This window comes from Schistocerca gregaria, chromosome 4 (genome assembly GCF_023897955.1).
Source record: "Schistocerca gregaria isolate iqSchGreg1 chromosome 4, iqSchGreg1.2, whole genome shotgun sequence".
Taxonomy (NCBI): Eukaryota; Metazoa; Arthropoda; class Insecta; order Orthoptera; family Acrididae; genus Schistocerca; species Schistocerca gregaria.
Window position 1 is genome coordinate 759,216,690 of NC_064923.1, and position 26,794 is coordinate 759,243,483.

At 37.8% G+C, this 26,794-nt stretch overlaps 1 protein-coding gene across 1 annotated transcript in view; it reads left to right on the forward strand.

Moving 5' to 3' along the window:
* The first annotated feature begins 3,107 nt into the window (after positions 1–3,107).
* Positions 3,108–26,794, forward strand: part of LOC126267905 (dynein regulatory complex subunit 7-like) — a 183,786-nt gene continuing 160,099 nt past the window's right edge. The window contains exon 1 of the mRNA XM_049973216.1: positions 3,108–3,482. Coding sequence (XP_049829173.1) covers positions 3,241–3,482 — 242 coding nt within the window. The 5' untranslated portion in view covers positions 3,108–3,240. The remainder of the gene's footprint in view (positions 3,483–26,794) is intronic.

Here is a 26,794-nt window from a genome sequence, read left to right on the forward strand (position 1 = left end):
TCCAGTTCTTCTAATAGCACTTTAAACTTTCTCCTCTGTAGTCATGGTGAACAAACTAAATTCACAATTTTTGTGCCAATATTCACAACATGAGCAGTTTTTAAATTAAATATGCAATGATACTTAAAGAAAGGTGGAAAAGATTTGTTGTTCATACAAAAGGTAACAAGTCCTTTGTGTCTGCTTACCATGCAAGGCACTTCATCAGTAGCAATACTGACAAGTTTCTGAATTGGCAAATCATATACAAAAATAAAGGGTGTAAATGCATTTAAAAAATCTTTTCCTCACTTAGTGTCTTTCAAGGTCAAAATTGTAAGTAAGTCTTTTTTAACACTGAAATCTAAAAATATAATAATACAGAACCATAACTTGAGGTGAATTGATTCCGTCTACTGATTTGTCCAACTGAAATGAGAAACATGTGTAGGATTGCAAACCTGCAATGGCTGACCTTTCATATTTTCTGCCATAAATTACACTATATCTTCACAGAGGCACGTCTCTGCTGGCTGATATTATCTCTGACTTGTTTGACTAGTTGCCAGAAAACACTCCTTAATGACTGTGCATACTAATGTGCAGTCTCTTAACTATAAAGTTAACTAAGTCAGTACTGGCTGGAATGTTTAAACTGCAGAGTGTTTTCAGTAAATGAACACTGGTTTAGCCATGAAGAACTAAAATCAAGCGTGCCATTAGGTTATAATTTGAGAAAGAGTTACTGTAGAACATATGTTAACATGGTTGTGTATCTGTCTATATATAAAAAAAAGAACGAAACTAATCTGTGAAATTACAGATGTTAGTAAATTGTACATAGAGGCAAAATGTGAAGCTGCAACCAAATTATAGTTGCTTTTGGATACCACCCCACAAACCACAGTGAAGACTTGTTAGCGGAACTGTATGAAAAACTGATACTGTTGCTACTCGAACACAAAGGTTACAGCATACTAATATCTGATGATATCAATATAGAAATTAGGTTTAAGACTAAAAATGTTATCCATGTGATAAAAACGTTAAGATCTCTAACTTCTGCTGCATAAATGAGAAACCCACAAATCAGGCAGAATGCCCAGGTAATTTTCATCTAAACAAAATAATAATTTGACACAATCGGACTATCCGTCTCTGATCACGAGGGATTATGGCTCAGACGAACTCTGAACAACAAAGTAATTGAAATATCTACTGAACATAAAAGAATTATAAGACCATATAATGACTCAGAGCTAAACCAGCTGATAGGTAAATTGAATAAATAAGAATCAGTGCACATGCGAATGAACTGATCAATATATTTTAGACCAGTCAACTAAACATTTTGGAGCATGTTGTCACTACAAGAAACCAATCACTACTGCACCACAAAAATCTGAAAAACTGAAGCACTCCACATCCAATTTAAATAAGAATCATGATGCTACAATATCACGACAGGGCAAAGAATTATTATGCTGACAAGGAAATATATGTGAAAGCAAAATTTATTGTTGTTTATTATTCTTTATGTTGTGTTCTGGTAATCCACGTTGTGAATATATCACAAGACATGGAATATGTCAATTTAAGAAGTTTGTTGTAATTACATTTTATCTTAGTATGTAAATAGAACTAATAAATTTCACATTAAGGTATCTACAACTTAGGTTTTATTGCAGAAAAATTAAATACATTCACCGTAATAGCTAAACATGCCCGCAAATAAGGATGTGGGAATGTATCTGAGGAAAAGACACAATGGGTACTATACATTGTAGTTCAGGAACTCTCCCATAGTGAAAAAGGTTGCTTGCGATAGGAACTACCTTAAGTCTTTTTATTAAGAAAAACAAGAGCTTATTATCCATGTAACAGTTAATTTGTGAAGGAAGGGCATTAAAAATCTTACAGCCAATGAACTGACCTACTTCCTTACCATATTCAGGTTTGAATGCTCATAATGCATATCTTCTTTTCTTTTAATATATTGTCTATGATACACACTATTTGGTTTAAAAAGGGCATTTTTTCCCTCTATGAAACCCACCATGAATAATGCATTATATTTTGCATAGGCTATGAGGACTTCATGTTTACTAAAAAGATTTCTGTGTGTTTTAGGGTGATCTCCATTCATGAAACTTATGGCTCTTTTCTCCACATATAGCACTCATCTAGGAGGTTGCTGATTTTCCCAAAATATGACTGGATATGCCGCAATGGCATGAAAATAACCTTTAAACTCTAAAATCAAGGCAGCAAAGCACAAAGCAAATGATGAATATATACTGAACTTAGTGGAGAACTGCAAAGCATTGTATAAAATGTGATATTGCAATGAAGTAAGAAACTGTTTGAAACATTTTTGCTATAACTGAAGGGCAGTTAAGTTTCGTTTAACCATTTGGCGTTTCCTCCAGTTCATTTATGTGGCTGACATACAAGACTTCTACCCTACTAATGCTGTGTCTGCTTCTCAGTTCTCTGGAGACCTGTATGAAATTTATAACTTGGAAATATATAAAGAATTAAATATTTAGGAGGTCAGTTTTGCGCAAGGAGAGCTTTATTTACTGAAGCGAGTGTAGCGGACTTCACAAGCTACTTTCTGTATCAACAGTATCCTATCAAAATCTATAGAAGATTCTTCCGTTAGTACTTGTTTTTTAAGAACTGTACATATAAATACTGGAGTTCCTTTTCAGCCATTGTAGTAGTATTGGAGACATATCACGAACAAAAAATACGTACGCTTACTTACGAATTGAAACAAAATCACGGAATTACTTTATTTCGTACGTAATTAAATATTCCACTTCTACTGGAGAACGATTCCCGAGCGCAATCGTTTAAAATTTGGCGGTTTGCGCAAGGATAATCTATCTAATGACCAGAGTTACCAGAAGTGTTGAGCTCCCAGCTAGCAGCCCTGCTTTTTATAGAATGTAAAAGAATATTTTCAGCCAGCGAAGAGTTCAGATAATAACTTCATATAAAGTGCAATGTTTTTCGAAAAAAAAATCACGCTTTATTATCAAATTGCAGATATGAAAGGAAAAATGTAGAAATATTAAAATATCTTTGTTGAATCTTTGGACGGAATATCGAAAACACTGTTGATATGCTTGACAACAATATGAATAGTATTTCATGGAAAGAGAGTGTGTTGTAGACTGATTAGCTGAAGCCGTAAATGCTTTTTCAGTTTATTTATCTGTTCTCTCTTGTAGTTCTCATTTGATCTCAGTTCTGATGTCTGACATTGCGACTTCATTGCCGGTGTCTGCCGCTTCTGGAGAGTTTACCAGTACGACGAGTATAGACGATATATTACCGAATGCATCCAGCGAAGAGCTGGGTAGTGAAGAGCATTTCGAAGAGTTGTATGAACCACTTCCTGAACCAATAACAGAAGCTCATTTGAAGGAAATAGCTTACACTTTAGGACTGATAACTTTAAATTGGCCAGAAGACGCTGTCACAAATGTTGAGGAGTAAGTGCAAAATTCGTACGTGAATTTTATAGTAGGTTGAAGTAAGCTGTCCATAATTCGTACGCGAATTTGTAGCAGATTGAAGAAAGCTGTACAAAATTCCCGTGTGCATTTTATAGTATATTGAAATAAGATGGTGATAGGTAAGAATAGCTGTCGGGCAAAACCATGCAGTCTTTGTTAAAAATAAAAGTTGTTCGTTTTTCAAAAGCAAACCATATTCACTATTACGCTGACTATTTGTTCATTCACAGGCAAGTGTTTTGTTTTAACGTGATTTTCTTGTACTGACTACATCTGCGCCTTCATTACTGCTGCATTCCATTTGATTTGAAGGTCATTTGTATTAGTCATGGGTTTCCGGATACTACTTGGGACATAGATGTTATTGATTAATGAACCCAGTTTTTGTACTACGATAAAGTATTATCTTCCAACCCAACTTAGATCTCGAGCTATGCTTCAGACCAGTGTGGCATTACAAGATTTAGGGTGTGGGCACGGATGGTGCATCAAATACCACAGTTTAACCTTATCAGAATTTATATTTAATTAGTATGTGTGATCATATTCCAAGAGTAATGGGTGACATTTTGAAGAGTAGTTGCAGTGAAGTAATTTCATTTCAGTGTAGAACAGAACTTTTCTGCAGAAGTTGTCAATTTTAATTATTGTGTTCTTGTGGCAACAATAGGTGACTTCCATTACTCATGATCAAACTGTCATATGGTACATTAAGGGAGCTATAGTTTCATGTGGAGCAATGTTGTTTTAAGTAAATGAGGAGTGGAGACTAACTGAAATTACTGTGGTCTTTAGTCTGAAGATGGTGCTCTTCACACTAGCCAGTCCAGTGCAGGTTTTGTCCTTGCAAAATTTATGTACTGGATAGATATGTGACACAAGGAAGTAAAACTGTCATAAGAAAATTAGTACAATATATTATGACACAGCAATCCATAAGCTATCAAACATTTTACAAATTAAAATGCAGATGCTTGATTAGGCTTTCATATATGACACAGAAAAGTGTGTTCTCTCTCTCTCTCTCTCTCTCTCTCTCTCTCTCTCTCTTTCTCTCTCACATGTGTGAGCTAGTGGGTGGGTGCGATGCAAGTCCGTGCACCATTCTCAACAGTACTATTCCTAGAGAAGTACTCTAGCCTTGAAACCAATCTATGCTTTAGTAATAAAGAATATGCTTTCTGTGAACATCTACTGCAACAGGAATCTGTTACAAGGGATGGATAGGAGCTTGCTTTTATTTGGTGAAATGGTTTTGAGATGAAAATGAAGATTTGGGAACCAAAACAACATATTATGAGCTATTTGGCTTTTTATTTCAAATATTAACGTATGAAAATAACATGGCCCAGATTGCATTGTAGTAATGTTATTTTTTAGTTTCAGTACTAGTATTTTCCTGAACGTTTCAGAAATGTGATGTCACCTCCTCCTAGGAAGGAGGATCAAGAGGTGCATCGCTTTTTAGCATAACGAACATTTACTGCTCTCATCATTGTTGATTATAAAATATTCACCTCCCTCAGAATAGAAGAGATTGGCACTTTGTACTAGGCTGAATTAATGTGTGTACACCTTTATAGACATTTTGTGTATAAAGAATGTTAAACTTGATATGAGGAAAGGTAAATTGTTACTGTATTGAAGCTCGAGCTGGTGAATATGGGATAAGTTTCTGCTTTTTCTCTGACAGATTGAAGTGGCAACTAATTAAGCAAATCTTATCTCCTCAAATATGGGGTACTTCTGTCCCAAAGTGTATGTAAATTAACAGTTCTCGAAATAAACTGTGTAAATTGTTACTCGTGCTACTCATAAAGAACACATTCATATGTGCCCAATCTCAATAACTCAGTCAGTTTTGTGAAGGAAATTGTTGCCACTGTGCACTTTTAAATGACAGATTGTGTTTAATTTTTCTTAGGGTTTTTTTTTTTTTTTTTTTTTTTTTTTTTTTTTTTTTTTTGCACTTGTTTTAGGTTGAAACAAACAAAAAACATTTGTATATTGATGCAGAATAAAATGATTGATGAAGGAATAATTAAACATCACAATGCATGTAATTGATGCATGTGATGAAAGAGCTGTTTTAGTGTTTTTTATCTCACTAGTACAGATTTATCCAACACTGAGTAAACGCATGTACCAGAAACCACAAAATCTGCATTAATTAGTTTGGACATAATGTCAGCTGTCTGCAAAACGTCATTACTTCACAACACTATTTGTTGAATATAGTGTAATTGACATTTATTACAATATATCTCGATTGTGTAGTGGCAGTGAACATTTGCCTCTTCACCAGTTGACTCTTAAATCACATAACTTGCTTTTGCTAATCATGAGAATATAGTATTTCTTAAATAATATTAATTGTTTTACATAAATTAAGTTAATGTCTGTAATAATTTTCATTTTCTGTGACAAGTTCATTACACAAAATATTTATAAGCTAAAGAATAAGGTATCAGTACATTAAATTCTGTAATATAATTTATCGTGCCAAATAATCCCATTTTTAAACATTTCAGCAGGTAAGCTTCTTTAGAAATCCCTTAGTGTTGTCTTTCTCTGATCAAATCTTAATAATATTTCACTCTACCAGTAAAATGAAACTAACTAGACAACTGCTATAATTGGGGGTTTAGGTCAGGGACAAGCTGAATGTTATGACAATACAAACAATAGCACCATCGCAAAACAAATATTATCCACAATATCAAACAAAAAATTTTCAACATATGACATAACATAATAAAACTGAAAAACACAGGAATTATACATTTTACTTCACTTTAGCTCAAAGGAAGCCCTCATCACCAAAAACCCCACAAGCCAAAACTCCAAAATGTGACATAGTAAATTTTGCTTGACCATAGTAGCTCAGACAAAGGCATCAATACCTAAAAACCAAACAGATGCCAAAAATAAAGGTATAAAATTTCAGTTGACCTACCTATCTCAAACAAAGCCAGCAATACCAAATAAACACATGCAAATCCTAAAGCCCCAGCTTCATTTGACCATTTAAAATACTCAAAAAAACTATAAACCAACCATACATAATGCATTAAAGACCAATACCAGTTGCACAAACATTCACAAAACCAACAAAGCACAAAATCCTCCAAACAACTGCAACACCCACCCCCAGTAATCAACCCTAACCCATACAATATCACACCTAAAAGCAATACCCACACAGAAACACAACATACAACAATTTAAAACATTCAACAACAAAAAATTCTCAAATAAAACAAAATACCCTCACCAAAAAAAGGAAAAGAAAAATACTGTGGGAAGTTCTTCTGCCAGCAGTAATCATCTGCGTGAGACAGGAAATAGGAAGAGTGCCTCTTTCTTGTCCAACAGATTTGATGGCCTCTGAAAAACATTTTATTGTATTTGTACAAACCCTGGTGGAATTTGATTTATTGAGCACCTGTTTTATCATGTACAATGATATGGGATTTGTCATATGTTACATACAGCAAAAATATGAACAACAACATATTGTGTAAAAAATATCAGTGAACAATCTGAATTAAATATATAGGCAAAAACAATTATAGCTTACATGATATAAATTTGTAACAATATAGGACGCAAATAAGTTACATATATTGTGTGTATAATGGACAGCAACTAGAAGCAATGATTATAACACTCGTAAATTAATTAATTTTTGTGTGTGCATAAAAGAGTCTACCCCACGACACAAGTTTTTATATGACTGACTTATAAGATAGGTGAAGGCATGCTCTCTTTCTGAAGAATTCATGTATTCACTAACACTGTAAAAACTATTACTAATTAACATTCTTTTGAGTTCACTTTTAAAACTGCTCAGCTTCTGAATCCTTTTAATTTTTAAGGGAAGAGCACTATAGAGAATTTTTGGTTGGTATGTTGCACTCTTGTTGTACTGGGCTTTCTTATGCCCTTCTCTGTGAAAGTCGTTACTCTGTCTTGTTGTATAGTCATGGAACTCACTGTTTAAAGAAGAAAACTGGGGGTGAGACTTCAGAAAGCATATATTTTCATAGATGTAAATGGGTGGAAGGGTCATGATTTTATATTCCTTGAAAAATTCCCCCTACGTGGATCTGTAGTTGCAGCTCCTTTTATGATCATTTTTGCTCATCTTTGAATAATAAAAGAGCGTTTTGCCTGGCTTGAATCGCCCCAAAATATGACACCATATCACAAAAGACTATGCATAAATACGTAATATGTACACAATACTGTTTAATCACTGCAGCAATTTTCGAGCATTCTAAATACATAGCAACATTTACTTAATTTTTTATTGAGCGCATCTATATGCTTGCCCCACTTTAGATGCTCATCTAACCAAATTCCTAAGAATTTTGTATTTGGCATATGTAGTATTATATTGGGCTTCACATTATTTGAAAAATGTCTGTAATTGATCTATAATGTTTTTTTCTCATTCACTAATAAACTGTTGTCCCTGAACCATTTACTTGCTTCAACTATTGTTGTTTCAATTTTCCTGTTGAGGGCAGTCTCATTTTGAGCTTTAATAAACAGACTTGTATCATCAGCAAAAAGTACACAATCAGCTTGTGTTAAATAGTTTGGCAAGTCATTTATAAAGATCAAGAACAACAGGGGTCCCATCACCGAACCTTGGGGCACCCCATAACTAACTTCCTTATAACCAGAAAAGTATGACTTTCCATCATGAGCAGTACCACGAACTCCATAGCAACTAAGTTTTTCGAGCAGTAGTTTATGATCAGTAATGTCAAAGGCCTTTGATAGATCTAAAAGGACACCACAATTTACTTCATTATTATCAATGGAATTTAGGACAAGTTTTAGCAAGTTGTATATAGCTGTTTCAGTTGATCTATTCTTTCGAAAGCCATTTTGTTCATGGACCAATATTCCACTTTTTTTTTTTTTAGGAAAGTAGAGTCTTCCATACATTACTCTTTCTATAATTTTTGAAAAACGAGATAACATTGATAAAGACCTGTAGTTTTTTACATCATAATGATCCCTGTTTTTGTATAATGGTTTTATAATTGATTGTTTCAGCTTTCTAGGGAAAGTGCCAGTACTGAAAGATGCATTAATTATATCTACAAGAAGAGGAGTGATACATCTGCTGTGTTTAATGATTTTGTCTGGAATGCCATCAGTGCCACAGGATAATTTATTTTGTAGTTTGCTGATGGCATTCTCTACGTCATGTACTGTCACAGGATACGAAAACATAGGTTTGAGATTCAGTGTGATGTTGTTGTTGTTGTGGTCTTCAGTCCTGAGACTGGTTTGATGCAGCTCTCCATGCTACTCTGTCCTGTGCAAGGTTCTTCATCTCCCGGTACCTACTGCAACCTACATCCTTCTGAATCTGCTTAGTGTATTCATCTCTTGGTCTCCCTCTACGATTTTTACCCTCCACGCTGCCCTCCAATGCTAAATTTGTGATCCCTTGATGCCTCAAAACATGTCCTACCAACCGAACCCCTCTTCTAGTCAAGTTGTGCCACAAACTTCTCTTCTCCCCAATCCTATTCAATACCTCCTCATTAGTTACGTGATCTATCCACCTTATCTTCAGCATTCTTCTGTAGCACCACATTTCAAAAGCTTCTATTCTCTTCTTGTCCAAATTAGTTATCGTCCATGTTTCACTTCCATACATGGCTACACTCCATACAAATACTTTCAGAAACGACTTCCTGATACATAAATCTATACTCGATGTTAACAAATTTCTCTTCTTCAGAAACGCTTTCCTTGCCATTGCCAGTCTACATTTTATATCCACTCTACTTCGACCATCATCAGTTATTTTACTTCCTAAATAGCAAAACTCCTTTACTACTTTAAGTGTCTCATTTCCTAATCTAATTCCCTCAGCATCACCTGATTTAATTTGACTACATTCCATTATCCTCGTTTTGCTTTTGTCGATGTTCATCTTATATCCTCCTTTCAAGACACTGTCCATTCCGTTCAACTGCTCTTCCAGGTCCTTTGCTGTCTCTGACAGAATTACAATGTCATCAGCGAACCTTAAAGTTTTTATTTCTTCTCCATGGATTTTAATACCCACTCTGAATTTTTCTTTTGTTTCCTTTACTGCTTGCTCAATATACAGATTGAATAACATCGGGGAGAGGCTACAACCCTGTCTCACTCCTTTCCCAACCACTGCTTCCCTTTCATGCCCCTCGACTCTTGTGACTGCCATCTGGTTTCTGTACAAATTGTAAATAGCCTTTCGCTCCCTGTATTTTACCCCTGCCACCGTCAGAATTTGAAAGAGAGTATTCCAGTCAACATTGTCAAAAGCTTTCTCTAAGTCTACAAATGCTAGAAACGTAGGTTTGCCTTTCCTTAATCTTTCTTCTAAGATAAGTCGTAAGGTCAGTATTGCCTCGCGTGTTCCAGTATTTCTACGGAATCCAAACTGATCTTCCCCAAGGTCCGCATCTACCAGTTTTTCCATTCGTCTGTAAAGAATTCGCGTTAGTATTTTGCAGCTGTGACTTATTAAACTGATAGTTCGGTAATTTTCACATCTGTCAGCACCTGCTTTCTTTGGGATTGGAATTATTATATTCTTCTTGAAGTCTGAGGGTATTTCGCCTGTCTCATACATTTTGCTCACCAGCTGGTAGAGTTTTGTCATGACTGGCTCTCCCAAGGCTGTCAGTAGTTCTAATGGAATGTTGTCTACTCCCGGGGCCTTGTTTCGACTCAGGTCTTTCAGTGCTCTGTCAAACTCTTCACGCCTATCTTATCTCCCATTTCGTCTTCATCTACATCCTCTTCCGTTTCCATAATATTGTTCTCAAGTACATCGCCCTTGTATAAACCCTCTATATACTCCTTCCACCTTTCTGCTTTCCCTTCTTTGCTTAGAACTGGGTTTCCATCTGAGCTCTTGATATTCATACAAGTGGTTCTCTTCTCTCCAAAGGTCTCTTTAATTTTCCTGTAGGCAGTATCTATCTTACCCCTAGTGAGATAAGCTTCTACATCCTTACATTTATCCTCTAGCCATCCCTGCTTAGCCATTTTGCACTTCCTGCCAATCTCATTTTTGAGACGTTTGTATTCCTTTTTGCTGCCTCATTTACTGCATTTTTATATTTTCTCCTTAGTGTGATGTTATGACTTATGTATGTACTACTTTGGGTTCGTATGAGGTTTTTAACTACACTTGTAAAATGACAGTTGAATATATTGGCAATGTGCAATGGATCATTTATAGTTTTGTCCTCAGTTTTAATAACAATGTTGTTTCTTACTTTGCTTCTTCCTAAGTTACTATTGATCGCTTTCCAGACTGATTTCATTTTTTGTTGCCATTATTTCTACTGATATATGAATCATTATTTAACTTTTTTGCTGCAGTAATTACTTTCTTGTATAATTTCTTATAACACTTAACACGTTGTTTCAAAGCGGGATTTTGCCTTGCTGATTTACTTAACACTCTTGAGTTGCTCTCCAGATTTTCTTATGCCCTGTGTTATCCATGTATTAATTTTGCCTTTTAATTTCATTTTCTTAAGGGGAAAAGCAATTTCAAAGTTATGTTTATAATCAGCTAGAAATAACTCAAACTTCATGTCTGTACTATCATGTTTATCTAGGTCCCAACTTGTATTTTTTTAACAAGGAATTAAAAATCCTAATGTTGTCCTCATTAATACATCTCCTGTGGATGTGTTTCTCACTTGGCCTAGAGTTTTTGCAGAGTACATTATTTATACTAAGTTTTAGTGATTTATGATCAGAGAAACGAGTGTCAGTCACTTCTACAACATTGTCTAGTTTATGTAAGTCAAGAAATATTTTGTCTATTATTGTTTCAGAGTTCTTTCCATGTCTAGTGTATTGAAAGATAGTTGGTGCTAAATTATGCGAACAAAAGACATTGGTCAGTTTTGTAACATTTAAACAGTTGATTTTAAAGTTGACATTGAAATCTCCAAGTACAATAATGCTTTCTGTAGAATGTCTTAACTCACTAAAAAGACACTCAACACTGTCCAAAAATTCCATAAAGTTGCCTGATGGGGAACGGTATACACACACAATAATTATTTTAAGGTCTGTAAGTTTGCAAACGCAATATTCAGATACTTTTTCAATGTTTTCTATCTTACTAAACTTGATTTCTTTACATTCAATTCCTTATCTGACATAAATGCATGTTCCTCCCCCTTTAAAAGGTGCTCTACAGAAGCTACTAACCATTTCATATCCTGTTATTCTGGCAGTAAAAGCTTGATTTTCTTTTAGCCAATGTTCACATACACATAAAACTGAAACATCCTTTAGTTAATCGAGCAATAGTACTTCTAATTCTGGAATCTTACTAATTATACCCTGCACATTTTGATACAAAACTACTAAATTTTTATGCGTAGCATCTGTTGCAGTGCTCACTGCATTGGCTGATTGCTGCCTGCTTCCAATAAAAAATCTTTTGCTTAAGGGGCAGCTGGTTTTCGTTGCTTCTGCTGGTTTAGTTGGTACTGTTGTTGAACCTGTCAGTGATGTAAGTTGATCTGCTTCTACTGAAGACGGTGATTGTAGTACTGGGCTACTGGAGGCAGAAGAACAATGGGCTCACTTTCCTTAGTAGGTACTGTTGCTGAAGCTGCCAGCAGTGTAGGCTGATCTGCTTCTGTTGAAGATGGTGTTTGTTGTCCTACACACAATGCTGTAGACTGGGTTACTGGAGGTTCACTTTTCTTGCATCTGCCTAGTGAAGAAAGGAAGTCTCGGATTTTTTGTCCTAATAGAATCTTTCCCCTGTTATTTAAATGCAGGCCATGTTGGGTATAATGTTCTCTCTCCAGTGAATCTACACTCATGAAATGTGAGTTCTGGAATGCTTTGCATACCTTCTTGAACTGCCTGTTAGCCTTAATGATTTCTTTATTTGCTATAGAAGTAGTCATAAGATCGTTTCAATGGGGAATACCAACGACAATTACAGGCATTCTAGCAAAGCTCAAAATTTCTTTCAAATTGTTAGTGGATTTGGAACGTTCATTCCTGTGGACATCATTAGCTCCACCTATTATAATTGTAAACTAAGTTGTGCTGGGGCGATTTCCGACTTTCATGTTTGTTGTGATTCCAGGTTTTACAATGGCATTTGCATTTACACGATAATTGTCATGTAAGATTTCTGCAAAACCCCGTCTGTGGCTGTCAGAATACATACACACATTTGATTCAGAACTCTGTGAATGTAACACTATTAATTTGGGCATGTTCCTTTGTGTGGTTTACAGTATCGGTAGACCTACCTGTAGTTATTTCACTCTGCTGTGAATGTAACACTATTAATTTGGGCATGTTCCTTTGTGTGGTTTACAGTATCGGTAGACCGACCTGTAGTTATTTCACTCTGCATATTTATCGCTGTGTTTACAGCTATATGAAATATATTTTTACACTGTTTACAACGCACTGCACTAGACATAACATATTCTTCTCCGTACGTAGTTTTACCTGTATTCACACCTGCCTCAAGTGCACTGATACATACGTTTATTGCTTGGCGAAGCATGTTTTCACATTGTTTACGATGCACTGGATTAGGTGTAACATATTCAATACTGTTATCATTGTTAATACTATCCGATTTGCTCAGAAGGCTTCTCATCATTTTCTTAAGTAGATTTGTATACTGTTTGCACATTTCCACATCACGCTGTAGAGAACATAATACCCTTCCGTCTTGTCCATCGGCAAACATTTTGGCTGCAGTCTGTCGGCCGTTATACGTTGTTACCCCGCACTAACAACTTGGATTATTAATGTTTGTAACACCAAAACATTCTGTGTGGTACCATTTTTGCAATGTAGAACAAATTTTTACTCCTTTACGTACTATTTCACTACATAATACACACTTTATAGACACTACGCAATTAATTTTCATGGAGCGATTCATTAGTCCTACTATACCAGGCACCCTGTTTTTAAACTCAGTTCTGTGATTAACAACCGAATGATCTTAACCCCTATTCCCCAAACCCCATTCAGATGAAAAGGCATCAGACACTGCAGTACTCCCCACTTCAATATGTTCCTCTGTCAACCCACCAGCACCCTCTTAGCCTAATTTCTCAGTACCCAAGAAACACAATCAGCTCCAATCCCCACCCGGAAATGACAGCCCACAGCAATACGAGAACCAACCCTCCCATGCTTGCTCTCCCCAAACTCCGACTCATCAATGTCCACTTCCCCACCCCACCCCACACTTCTGTTCACAACAAAAACCAGTCCAACACGCTTCACACACACACACACACACACACACACACACACACACACACACACACACACTCCTGCCTCAAGCACACAAAAATATGTAGACAAATAATAACAAAAATTATAGGGCACTAATACAACCTCCTCCGTAACCAACTGAAATTTCTTGAACCAGTTCTCTCTTTGGATAAATCACCAAATGTGACGGTGATGCCGCCACATATACAGTTCCCCAGTTTGAGAAGCCGGGACTTGACACTAACCATACCTAACACAAACTCCAATGCATAAAGTGCAGTGGCATGCTCTTGCAAACATAAATTTACATAATGATTCCACGGAGTCAAACGACTGACTATCACACAAACACAAACAACTCCAAACATGGACATCCACCACCAAATACGGCAACACACCATCTGCAAAGACAACCCAACTCAAAAACATAGTGCCACAATGACATCACACAGCACACCTCAAATCTTTTTTAGTTGAATTATTAACAGTCACTATTATGAAGCGTGCAGACTGTCACAAACTAATCAGAAGTGGCAATAATTGTAAGGAATAAGGAATCAGCTTTCAGTCTGTGCTGATTTGAAACTTCTTGACAGATTAAAATTGTGCTGGACTAGGGTCTTGAGTCAGGGACCTTCGCCTGTCACGGGCAAGTACTCTACTGACCTGCCCAATCATAAATCACAATCCATCTTCACACCTTTACTTCTGCATGTACTACTTCTCATACCTTCCAAACTTCACATCAAAAGTTCTCTTGTATAGCTTTTGGCACTAGAACTCCTGGGAAAGATACATAAAGAAATGGTTTAGTTACCGTACAGGGGATTCCTTCCAGAATGAATTTTCACTCTGCAGTCAGGTGTGTACCGATTTGAACTCCCTGGCAGATTGAAACTATGTGGTAGATCAGGACTCAAATAACCTGGAACCTTTGGCTATCGCAAGCCAGTGTCCTACCAACTGAGGTATCCAAGTGTGAGTCACAACACTCTCTCAGCCTTACTTCTGCCAGCTGAAAGTATGGCAAAACATTTTCTGGGTATAGATTCTCTTTCAAATTGCAATTAATTAGTATTTTATTGTTCTCTTCTAAGTACCATAATTCTTGAAAGTTGTGACTCACAGTTGGTTTTTATTACTGACAGAAGTACAAACCTGTGCAGAGGGCTCACACTGGAATGAAGGTTTTACACGAGTGTTCAATATAATTTGTTACTGACATTGTTGTTTTACATCATTAGTGACTCTTGTACTGTGGTATTCTGAGGTCCTCCTTGGCATTCTGTAAGGTGTCAGTGGCTCCATGTAGCACTTGCTGTGATGTCTGCTGATGAATTTCCATCCGCTGCTCACAAAGAAATATTTGAACTAATACAGAATGTCATATACACAGAGGGTCATTACAACATGGTATGAGGGCCATTATCTTTCTTCCAACACACAGGAGACAGTTGTGGGCTGAACTCATGTACTTCTACATCACTACTCTGCATTTTGCATCCAAGTGCCTGCCAGAGGGTTCACAGTACCACTTAAGGATCACTTCTCAGGCATTCCACTATCAAGTAGCGTGTGGGAGAAATGGTACACCTAAATCTTTTTATGTAACCTCTGATTTATCTTCTTTTACTATGCATATCATTTCTCCCTAAACAGGTGGGATTCAACAAAAAATTTTTTTGCATTTGGAGAAGAAAGATTACACTCAGAATTTTGTGAAAAGACCTCTCAGCAGTGAAAAATGCCTAAAAATGAGTAGCCCTTCTTTGATGTCTTCTGCCAGTCCTTCCTGGTAAGAATACAATGCAGCATATTGTAGGCAGTCTCTTAAGTTGATTTGTTACATCTTCTAAGTGTTCTGCCAATAAAACAGTCTGGTTCATGATGTATTGACCCAAGTTGCTTGCGAGTCTTCTTTGTACCGTAATCATCCTGATGCTTTCCTATGTTTTACTCGCATCGTATACTATGTGCAGGAATTAATGTCATTATCCTTTTTCTCGCTTGAATTTCTGACTTGATTTCAGTTGTTCCAAGCATTCTGTCAAACTTTCATATTTGCAGTACTCAGAGGACAGAAAACTTATTTTGACCGGATGAAATGCTAGATGACTCATCCCACAGTGCAGTCCTGCACTTCACTAAATGTGTTCAAATTGCCCAAAAGAAGTCCTGATTTGCAGTCTGGGAAGTTTCAGTGTATTTGCAGTATCTTGATGGAATGTAGGTTATTCATGCTTTTAACTTTGTGTTGCTAAATATTGTCACTTCAGCCTCACTACTTTCCGAAAGTTAAGTATAATAAAGAAATGAGATAATTTTTTTAGTATGTTCAGAGGATTACAGGGCAAGAAAAAACTTATTTTCGGTAAATTTGGCAGGCAGTGATATCCATAACATGTAATGAAACAGTTCTGAAATCAGGGTACACTTCTTTTCTGATAAAAGAACAAAACCATAAAATCACATTCATAAACACAAAATTATTAACATGTCATAACTTAAGTTACCACACATGGTTGTGAGACAGCTTTGTATGATGTGATTCAAGAGCATTTTTTCCAGTCAGATCCAGTCCTGGGAAAGAAATGGCAGAGGGTATGGAGGAGCTCTTAGAAGCGGTTGACGGTTATGACTGTTTCCCCAGTGCATTCTAACCCTAACCTGAACGCTACTGATTTGGAGACCTAGCTGGTCAATCAACATGGTGAACATTTCCTGCATGAGAATTTTAGCCACCAAAGTAGCCTGATGCATACAGACATCATCATCCGTGAGTCTGAGTCTACTGCTCGTCTGCAAAGTGAAACAATGGTTGCAGTATGTTGTCACTGAGCCTTTAGGCATTGATAATGTTCCTCAAACCACATAGTCGTGCATTCAGAATGGCCAATTATCATTGTTATTGACTCACAATAGCAGACTCCTTTATGCACTTCTTTGACTGGCAACCACTAACCAATTGTTTCGAGCCTTTGATATACAGTTTCTCTGGAAACTTCTACTCCTGAAGCTGCTAACTTTTGTAAACAGTTCTGAAAGACATATGGGGTTTTGTTGTCTATTTAAGGCTAGGTATTGTCGTTTTGTGGATTAATTTCCCTTGGTCAACCTTGTATTGGCCTATGACAAACAGTTCCTCTCCCTTGTGTGTGTCACTAAAGCCTTCAAATGTCACTGTCATATTATATGCTGCTGAGATTGTAATCTAGTCTTTACTTGCTTCAAGGCAATTGAGGATTCTACCATGCAAAATAGGACCAAATGGTATATTTGTTGTATTTGGGCTGTTGGACAGTGCTACCAACATTCGACGTATGGCAAGTGTGAGAGGCTGCTCAAGAAGCATGAGTGCTGTATTGGTCTCAGGTGTGCTGTATTAAGTTCACTGCTCATCACCTTCTCTGTAGTAGTAAATGTTGTACCAATTTGGAAGAGAGAAATAAGCACAAAAAATTAATTTTGAAACAAACCCTTTATTTTTAAATGTGAGTGGCCTAGAAGACCTTACAGCCACCATCCATTGTGACTTCACTTGCTTCAGAGGATAGGTACTCATATAGACTGTTATTGTCTCTATGCAAACAAAGGCAAGTGATATAAACAGTAACACCAGCAACTTTAAACTTAGCTACAAATGCAAGTGAACTGAGGAAACCTGGATCTCATTTAATCAATCATCTGTGACCATAGAAAGAAAAGTTTTGCAATTAGTCCAACAACAAAGTAAAAGTGTTGAGAGAACCCAAGATGTCTATCCAAAACAGCTGCTCTACAAGTAAAATCAAGCTCTTTTTTTAAATGGCCAAATCAGAAAAAATGCTGTTGAAGGCATCAGGCAGTGTTACACTGGTTCTGACTAACAGATCCGATGACTATCTTCCACAATCTAAGAAATTTGATCCCTCCCTGTGGAAACTATAAAGTCCCCCATTCCCCTCACCTCTTGCCTCCCTCCCCCCCCTCTCTCTCTCTCTCTCTCTCTCTCTCTCTCTCTCTCTCTCTCTCTCTCTCTCTCTCTCTCTCTCTCTCTTTCTCTCCCCCCCCCTCCCACTGTCACAGACAGCGGAGAGCTAGACAGGAAACGTGAAGCAACTGAAAACCCTGGCACAGGAAACAACTTGCTGTCAGTGGTTTTGCTTCCAACTGATGCACTTAAAGTCGTCAAACTGCAGTGCTGAGTTGGCTTGACTTCACTATCAACATCACTGAGAAAAGGCTGGAGGCAGAGTGGCCCTGATTGTAAATTACACAATCCATACAAAATCAGTCCCCATTTTTACTGACCCAGTAACATCTACATAGAAGCAGTTGCAGTGACAGTCCATTTGCTTTTGGGAGTTGCAATACACTACCTCAATTTAGTAACACAGGTGGATATAGATTAGAAGGCACTCTCTGGCATACCTCAACTATGTCATTTCTATCTCTTGCTTGGTAACTTTAATGCATGCAGTCTGTTGTGGGATTGCACAAGAGGATGCATTGTTAAGAACTTCATGTTTAAAGAGCAATACAGTCTTAACAATGGATAACATATGCCCACTAGAACTGCTGTTGATTCATCTTTGATCATTGATTTCCTGTTATGTTCGTCTCCTCTCACAGGCTCCCACAACATGGTGCCAGCAGATTTAATACTCCCACCTAGCAACATCAGTGCATAATTATATCAATTGACCATCCTTGATCAGCATATAGGCCAGAACTGTCCTGGCTGGTGCATGGAAAAACAAGGTAGATGCAGCCTGCTGTGAAGACAGTGGTGCGGCTATTAATGCTGATGGTAGAGGAACCTCTCCCACGTCTGACCAGAGATGCAGGCAATTATGGGTTAGACTCATGGTTTTGCTACATGTTTCTGAGTGGTCTGTTGGCGTGACATCAGACTCAGCACATATTTGAGGTCCTTCTGTGTGTAGTTCAGGTATAGATTCATAGGGGTGACAGACGATGCCCCACTATGTGGGATGTCATATTTGAACTGGATCGTATGTCTACTTTTATCAATCCTTGGAGTGGACAGAGTGGGCTGCCTGTATTGATGTGGCAGGTCTGCAATTTGGAGCTGGTTCCAGTGCTAGTGAAAGATACCTTTAGATGTGGCCACCAGGACTGACTGGCAGCCTTGCTGTCCAAAGGTGTATCCACATATCCAGCCAGCTGTGTGGAGTGACTGTGAGGTTTGAGGCGCCATGTCAGATTGCATGCCTCCTCCCTTCGGAAGTTTGAGTCCTCCCTCGGGCATGGCTGTGTGTGCTGTCCTTAACATAAGTTAGTTTAAGTAGTGTGTAAATATAGGGACCAATGACCACAGCAGTTTGGTCCCTTAGGAATCCACACACATTTATCCAGCCAGGTATATGTGTGAACATGTGTGTCCTGACAGGGACATCCACCTTACGAGGTGTAGATTCAAATCTAGTAAGGAACAGCTAGGGTGACCATACAATAGTTGCACTAGGGTGACCATACAATAGTTGCACCAAGCTTCACTGCTGGAATGGTGTTGCCTTGCATATGGATAAAAAGATCAGTGCAGAATTAGTGGGAGTGTGTGTCAAGAGTTTTTCTATCTGTGTCTGAAGTGTTCTCACTCTGAGAATCACCACTCAGCACTGGTGATCGTCATGATTCAACAATATGAAACCTTTGAAAATATAAAGGGCCTGGCATGGATCCTTCCGTGTGTGTGCTGTGACCTCTCTGGAAGTGATGGGAAACTCTTTGTTCTAACTGTGAATCAGTGTGGGAACAGTCATATGTTTACCAAATTTAACATATTGTACCCAAATGAATCTTGACTGCACATTGGCATTCACATGCTGAGCTGATGTATGATACTGAATGGAATATTGTTCATTTGATAAGATAGGAGCTCAGCATTGTAAGCTCTGACATGTGCGTTCATGCAACTTTGATCTGGTGCCAAATATGAACAACAACTGTTTGTGATTGGTAACCAGATGAAATTTATTACCATACAGGAAAATTGTGGAACTTCTAGATACCAAATATAATTATGAATGCCTCTTTCCCTATGTATGAATAATTTTTTTGTGCCATGGTCAGTGTCTTAGAGGTGAACACAGTAGGCCATTGCAAACGATTGGGATAAGTGTGTAGTAGAACAGACCAAATAGTGTATGGTGAACCATCTGTGGCTAACACAAGTAATAAATGAGGTTGATACAAGGTCAGGTGTAGAGCAGTTCTACATCAGCATCTACATACATACTCCAAAAGCTGCCATAAGGTGTATGACAGAGGGTATATTGAACCAATACTAGACATTGCCTTTCCTGATCCACTCACAAGTAGAGAGAGGGGAAAATGACTGTCAGGATGCCTTTGTATGAGCCTTAATTTCTCTTTTCTTCGTGGTCTTTATGTGACATGTCTCTTGGTGGCAGTAGGATACATCCCAGGAGAGTGGTCATGAAGTTCACTGTGTTCGTACTACAATCTTTGTTGCATAAGCACAGTTCACAGTCAGAGCTTACAATAACAACAGTGATCAGTCATGTAATTGAACTGTTGGCAACCTGCTTGTGGAAGGCATTCACAAAAATACTGGTATCATCATCCTCTCCAACCTACCTCAACATAAACTAACAATGAACTGCCTTCTGGCACTTCTCAAAACTTTACTTTTATAAACAAGAGTTTTGAGAAGTGTCAGAAGTCAGTTCAGTGTTAGTTTAAGGAATGTGAGGTTACAAAACCAAAGCATATAAATGTATTTTGTAGTAGAATTGAACTGCTTTATGGCCAGCACTATTATGATTTATATAAGTCCTAACATAAAAAGTCTTTCCTTTGTGCAGTAAATTAGTTGTCATGTCTATTAATGTGGCAGCAACCATGTTTGATTCAACCATTTCTTCCACAACCCATACTGTCAACTTAACAAAATAAAATAAATGTAGCTTTAAAAGTCTCATGTTAAAGGCATTTTTGTGCTTGATCCAAAACTGGTCTTAGATTTTATGAATCTGTAATACTCCCAAAGTTATGGAGAATTAAATGTTATTAATTCACATAACACATTTGTGGTGCGGCTATATATGTAATACCTAATCGTTTGCCCTCTGGTATTACTTGAATGAATATTACTTTTGAAAGCAGTTGTTTAATTGAGTTTCAGTGTGGCATCATAACTTATTCCATTAATATGTAACACAATTTTGGAATTAATAAATGAGTAGTTGCCCTATGAAATTCACTATCCTTTTATTATACCCCCCATGAACCATAGACCTTGCTGTTGGTGGGGAGGCTTGCATGCCTCAGCCACACAGATAGCCGTACCGTAGGTGCAACCACAACGGAGGGGTATCTGTTGAGAGGCCAGACAAACGTATGGTTCCTGAAGAGGGGCAGCAGCCTTTTCAGTACTTGCAGGGGCAACAGTCTGGATGATTGACTGATCTGGCCTTGTAACATTAACCAAAACAGCCTTGCTGTGCTGGTACTGCGAACGGCTGAAAGCAAGGTAAAATATTCCGGAGGTAAAATAGTCTCCTATTCGGATCTCCGTTCGGGGACTACTCAGGAGGACGTCATTATCAGGAGAAAAAAAACTGGCGTTCTACGGATCGGAGCGTGGAATGTCAGATCCCTTAATCGGGCAGGTAGATTAGAAAATTTGAAAAGGGAAATGGATAGGTTAAAGCTAGATATAGTGGGAATTAGCGAAGTTCGGTAGCAGGAGGAACGAGACTTTTGGTCAGGTGAATACAGGGTTATAAATACAAAATCAAATAGGGGTAATGCAGGAGTAGGTTTATAATGAATAAAAAAATAGTAGTTCAGGTAAGCTACTACAAAGAACATAGCGAACGCATTATTGTGGACAAGATAGACACAAAGCCCACGCCTACAACAGTAGTACAAGTTTATATGCCAACTAGCTCTGCAGAAGAGCTGATGAAATGTATGATGAGATAAAAGAAATTATTCAGGTAGTGAAGGGAGACGAAAATTTAATAGTCATGGATGATTGGAATTCGAGAGTAGGAAAAGGGAGAGAAGGAAACATAGCAGGTCAATATGGATTGGGGTTAAGAAATGAAAGAGGAAGCCTCCTGGTAGAATTTTGTGCAGAGCAAAACTTAATCATAGCTAACACTTGGTTCAAGAGTCATGAAAGAAGGTTGTATACATGGAAGAACCCTGGAGATACTAGAAGATATCAGATAGATTATATAATGGTAAGACAGAGATTTAGGAACCAGGTTTTAAATTGTAAGACATTTCCAGGGGCAGATGTGAACTCTGACCACAATCTGTTGGTTATGAACTGTAGATTAAAACTGAAGAAACTGCAAAAGATGAGAATTTGAGGAGATGGGACCTGGATAAACTGAAAGAACCAGAGGTTGTAGAGAGTTTCAGGAAGAGCATAAAGGAACAATTGACAAGAATGGGGGGAAAGAAATACAGCAGAAGAAGAATGGATAGCTTTGAGGGATGAAGTGGTGAAGGCAGCAGAGGATCAAGTAGGTAAAAAGACGAGGGCTAGTAGAAATCCTTGGGTGACAGAAGAAATAATGAATTTAATTGATGAAAGGAGAAAATATAAAAATGCAGTAAATGAAGCAGGCAAAAAGGAATACAAACGTCTCAAAAATGAGAGTGACTGGAAGTGCAAAATGGCTAAGCAGGCATGGCTAGAGGGCAAATGTAAGGATGTAGAGGCTTATCTCACTAGGGGTAAGATAGATACTGCCTACAGGAAAATTAAAGAGACTTTTGGAGAAAAGAGAACCACTTGTATGAACATCAAGGGCTCAGATGGAAACCCAGTTCTAAGCAAAGAAGGGAAAGGTGGAAGGAGTGTATAGAGGGCCTATACAAGGGCGATGTTCTTGAGGACAATATTATGGAAATGGAAGAGGATGTAGATGAAGATGAAATGGGAGATATGATACTGCGTGAAGAATGTGATAGAGCACTGAAAGACCTAAGTCGAAACAAGGCAGTACACAACATTCCATTAGAACTACTGACAGCCTTGGGAGAGCCAGTCCTGACAAAACTCTACCATCTGGTGAGCAAAATGTATGAAACAGGTGAAATACCCTCAGACTTCAAGAAGAATATAATAATTCCAATTCCAAGAAAGCAGGTGTTGACAGATGTAAAAATTACCGAACTGTCAGTTTAATAAGTCACGGCTGCAAAATACTAACGCAAATTCTGTACAGTTGAATGGAAAAACTGGTAGAAGCCGACCTTGGGGAAGATCAGTTTGGATTCCGTAGAAATATGGGAACACGTGAGGCAATACTGACCCTACGACTTATCTCAGAAGCTAGATTAAGAAAAGGCAAACCTACGTTTCTAGCATTTGTAAACTTAGAGAAAGCTTTTGACAATGTTGACTGGAATACTCTCTTTCAAATTCTGAAGGTGGCAGGGGTAAAATACAGGGAGCGAAAAGCTATTTACAATTTGTACAGAAACCAGATGGCAGTTATAAGAGTCGAGGGACATGAAAGGGAAGCAGTGGTTGGGAAGGGAGTGAGACAGGGTTGTAGTCTATCCCCGATGTTATTCAATCTGTATATTGAGCAAGCAGTGAAGGAAACAAAAGAAAAATTCAGAGTAGGTATTAAAGTCCATGGAGAAGAAGTAAAAACTTTGAGGTTCACCGATGACATTGTAATTCTGTCAGAGACAGCAAAGGTCTTGGAAGAGCAGTTGAACGGAATGGATAGTGTCTTGAAAGGAGGATATAAGATGACCATCAACAAAAGCAAAACGAGGAAAATGGAATGTAGTCGAATTAAGTCGGGTGATGCTGAGGGAATTAAATTAGGAAGTGAGACACTTAAAGTAGTAAAGGAGTTTTGCTATTTGGGAAATAAAATAACTGATGATGGTCAAAGTAGAGAGGATATAAAATGTAGACTGGCAATGGCAAGGAAAGTGTTTCTGAAGAAGAGAAATTTGTTATCATCGAGTATAGATTTAAATTCCAGGAAGTCGTTTCTGAAAGTATTTGTATGGAGTGTAGCCATGTATGGAAGTGAAACATGGACGATAAATAGTTTGGACAAGAAGAGAATAGAAGCCTTTTAAATGTGGTGCTACAGAAGAATGCTGAAGATTAGATGGGTAAATCACGTAACTAATGAGGAAGTATTGAATAGAATTGGGGAGAAGAGGAGTTTGTGGCACAACTTTGACAAGAAGAAAGGATCGGTTGGCAGGGCATGTTCTGAGGGATCAAGGGATCACCAATTTAGTATTAGAGTTCAGCATGGAGGGTAAAAATCGTAGAGGGAGACCAAGAGATGAATACACTAAACTGTTTCAGAAGGATGGTGGCTGCAGTACGTATTAGGAGATGAAGAAGCTTGCACAGGATAGAGTAGCATGGAGAGGTGCATCAAACCAGTCTCAGGACTGAAGACCACAACAAACTTAGTTCTGCTGGTAGCAAAAAAAAAATAAAGAGGTGAGGCGAAGAATTTCACTGGCCTTAACATCCTAAATATGAATTTCTTGCAGTAATCCTAAAATTTCAGGCAGATTGTGCTGTATCTGTGGAATCAGCAATGTTGTGCTGCTGTTATAAACATGTCTTATACAAAAGAAACAGAATTTATGCAATATAAATTTAAGTTAGGGTCAAAGAGTCTGTTGCTAAGTTCATGACTGGCTTTGCTTCAGTAATCAATTATGAAATTGTATCATGATAGCCCTTGCAAAACTCTATAATTATTAATTATGTGGAGAAGTCTGCTAACATACTGACATAATTCCATTAAGCCAATGCTACAGTATCCAAGTATGCTAATTGCCAGGGTCGCCACAGTTTCTGGAAATCAGGGATATCAGAGAATTTCAAACACATAAAGGAGATATCAGGGAAATTTGAAAAACACTGGAAGAATCTCGTTTTGTCTCAATAGATGAAATGGTTTGTTTACTGAGGTGTCATGCATCAACGCTGGTTGGATGCAGTTGAGCATGTGCGGCCCTACTTCCTCATTCCTACTCCTCCTTCCCTTCGCCTACCGCTCCCCTCTGCTTGCAGTCTGTGCTGGCACCATTTCTTGCTGCTAGCCCAGCAGCTACTGACGAGAGGCAGGGAGGCATCACAGGTGGTGTGTTTGGATCTGATTCTCTGGGACTGTAGATGCAGCAGCTGGAGATGGCAGTCATGTGTGCCTGAGTTGTGTCTGAGTGATAATTATTCATTTTTAAGAAATCACAATAACATAAGGATGACATACTAATAAAATGCTACTTTCACAAAAATTATTCACTATGTATAAAAAAATGTACATAATTGAGAATAATCATAAAAATACAAAAAGAAATTACTACATTCTGTCTCATAAATCTGGCATGAAACCCAAAGAGATTCTGGTCATATATGCAGCACACCAGTGGCAATACGCAATCAATGACAACAGTGGGGTCACTGACGACAGTGCCACTAAAGCAGAGTTATTAACCAAGGTTTTCCGAAACTCCTTCACCAAAGAAGACGAAGTAAACATTCCTGAACTGAAATCAAGAACAACTGCCAAGATGAGAAACATAGAAGTAGATATCCTCGGTATAACAAAGCAGCTTAAATCACTTAATAAAGCCAAGGCCTCCAGCCCAGATTGTATACCAGTCAGGTTCGTCTCAGAGTATGCTGAGACAATAGCTCCATATTTAGCAGTTATATACAACTGCTCGCTCACAGAAAGATCCATACCTAAAGACTGGAAAATTGCTCAAGTCACACCAATAGCCAAAAGGGGAAGTAGGAGTAATCCACTGAGTTAAATGCCCACATCACTAACGTCGATTTGCGGTAGGGTTTTGGAATATATATTGTATTCGAACAATATGAAGTATCTCAAAGAAAACGATTTATTGACACATGTCAGCATGGATTCAGAAAATATTGTTCTTGCAAAACGCAACTAGCTCTTTATACTCCTGAAGTAACAAGTGCTATTGACAGGGGATGTCAAATTGATTCCATATTTTTAGATTTCCAAAAGACTTTGACACCGTTCCTCACAAGCGTCTTCTAACCAAACTGCATGCCTATGGAATATCGCCTCAGTTGTGCAACTGGATTTTTGATTTCCTGTCAGCAAGGTCACAGTTTGTAGTAATATATGGAAAGTCATCGAGTAAAATGGAAGGAATATCCAGCATTCCCCAAGGAAGTGTTATAGGCCCTCTGTTGTTTCTGATATATATTAAAGACATAGGAAACAATATGAGTAGCCATCTTAGATAGTTTGCAGATGATGCTGTCGTTTACCATCTTGTAAAGTCATCAGTTGAACAAAACAAATTGCAAAACAATTTAGATAAGACATCTGTATGGTGTGAAAAGTGGCAATGGACCCTGAATAGAGAAAAGTGTGAAGTTATTCACATGAGTACTAAAAGAAATCCGCTAAATTTTGATTACGCAATAAATCACACAAATCTGAAGGCTGTAAATTCAACTAAATACTTAGGGATAACAATTACAAATAACCTAAATTGGAACAATCACATAGATAATGTTGTGGGTAGAGCAAACCGAAAACTACGATTCATTGGCAGAAAACTTAGAAGGCGCAACAGGTCTACTAAAGATACTGCTTACACCACGTGTCCGCCCTGTTCTGGAGCATTACTGTGCTGTGTGGCATCCGTGTCAGGTGGGACTGACGGATGACATCAAATAAGTACAAAGAAGGGCAGCTCGTTTCACATTATTCCAAAATAGGGGAATAGTGCCACAGACACAATATGTGAATTGGAGTGACAATCATTAAAACAAAGGCGTTTTTTGTTGCGACGGGATCTTCTCATGAAATTTAAATCACCAGTTTTCTTCTCAGATTGCGAGAACATCCTGTTGGCACCCACGTAGGGAGAAATGATCATCACAATAAAATAAGAGAAATCGGGGTTCACACAGAAAAATTTGAGAGTGGAACAGTAGAGAGACAGCATGAAGGTGG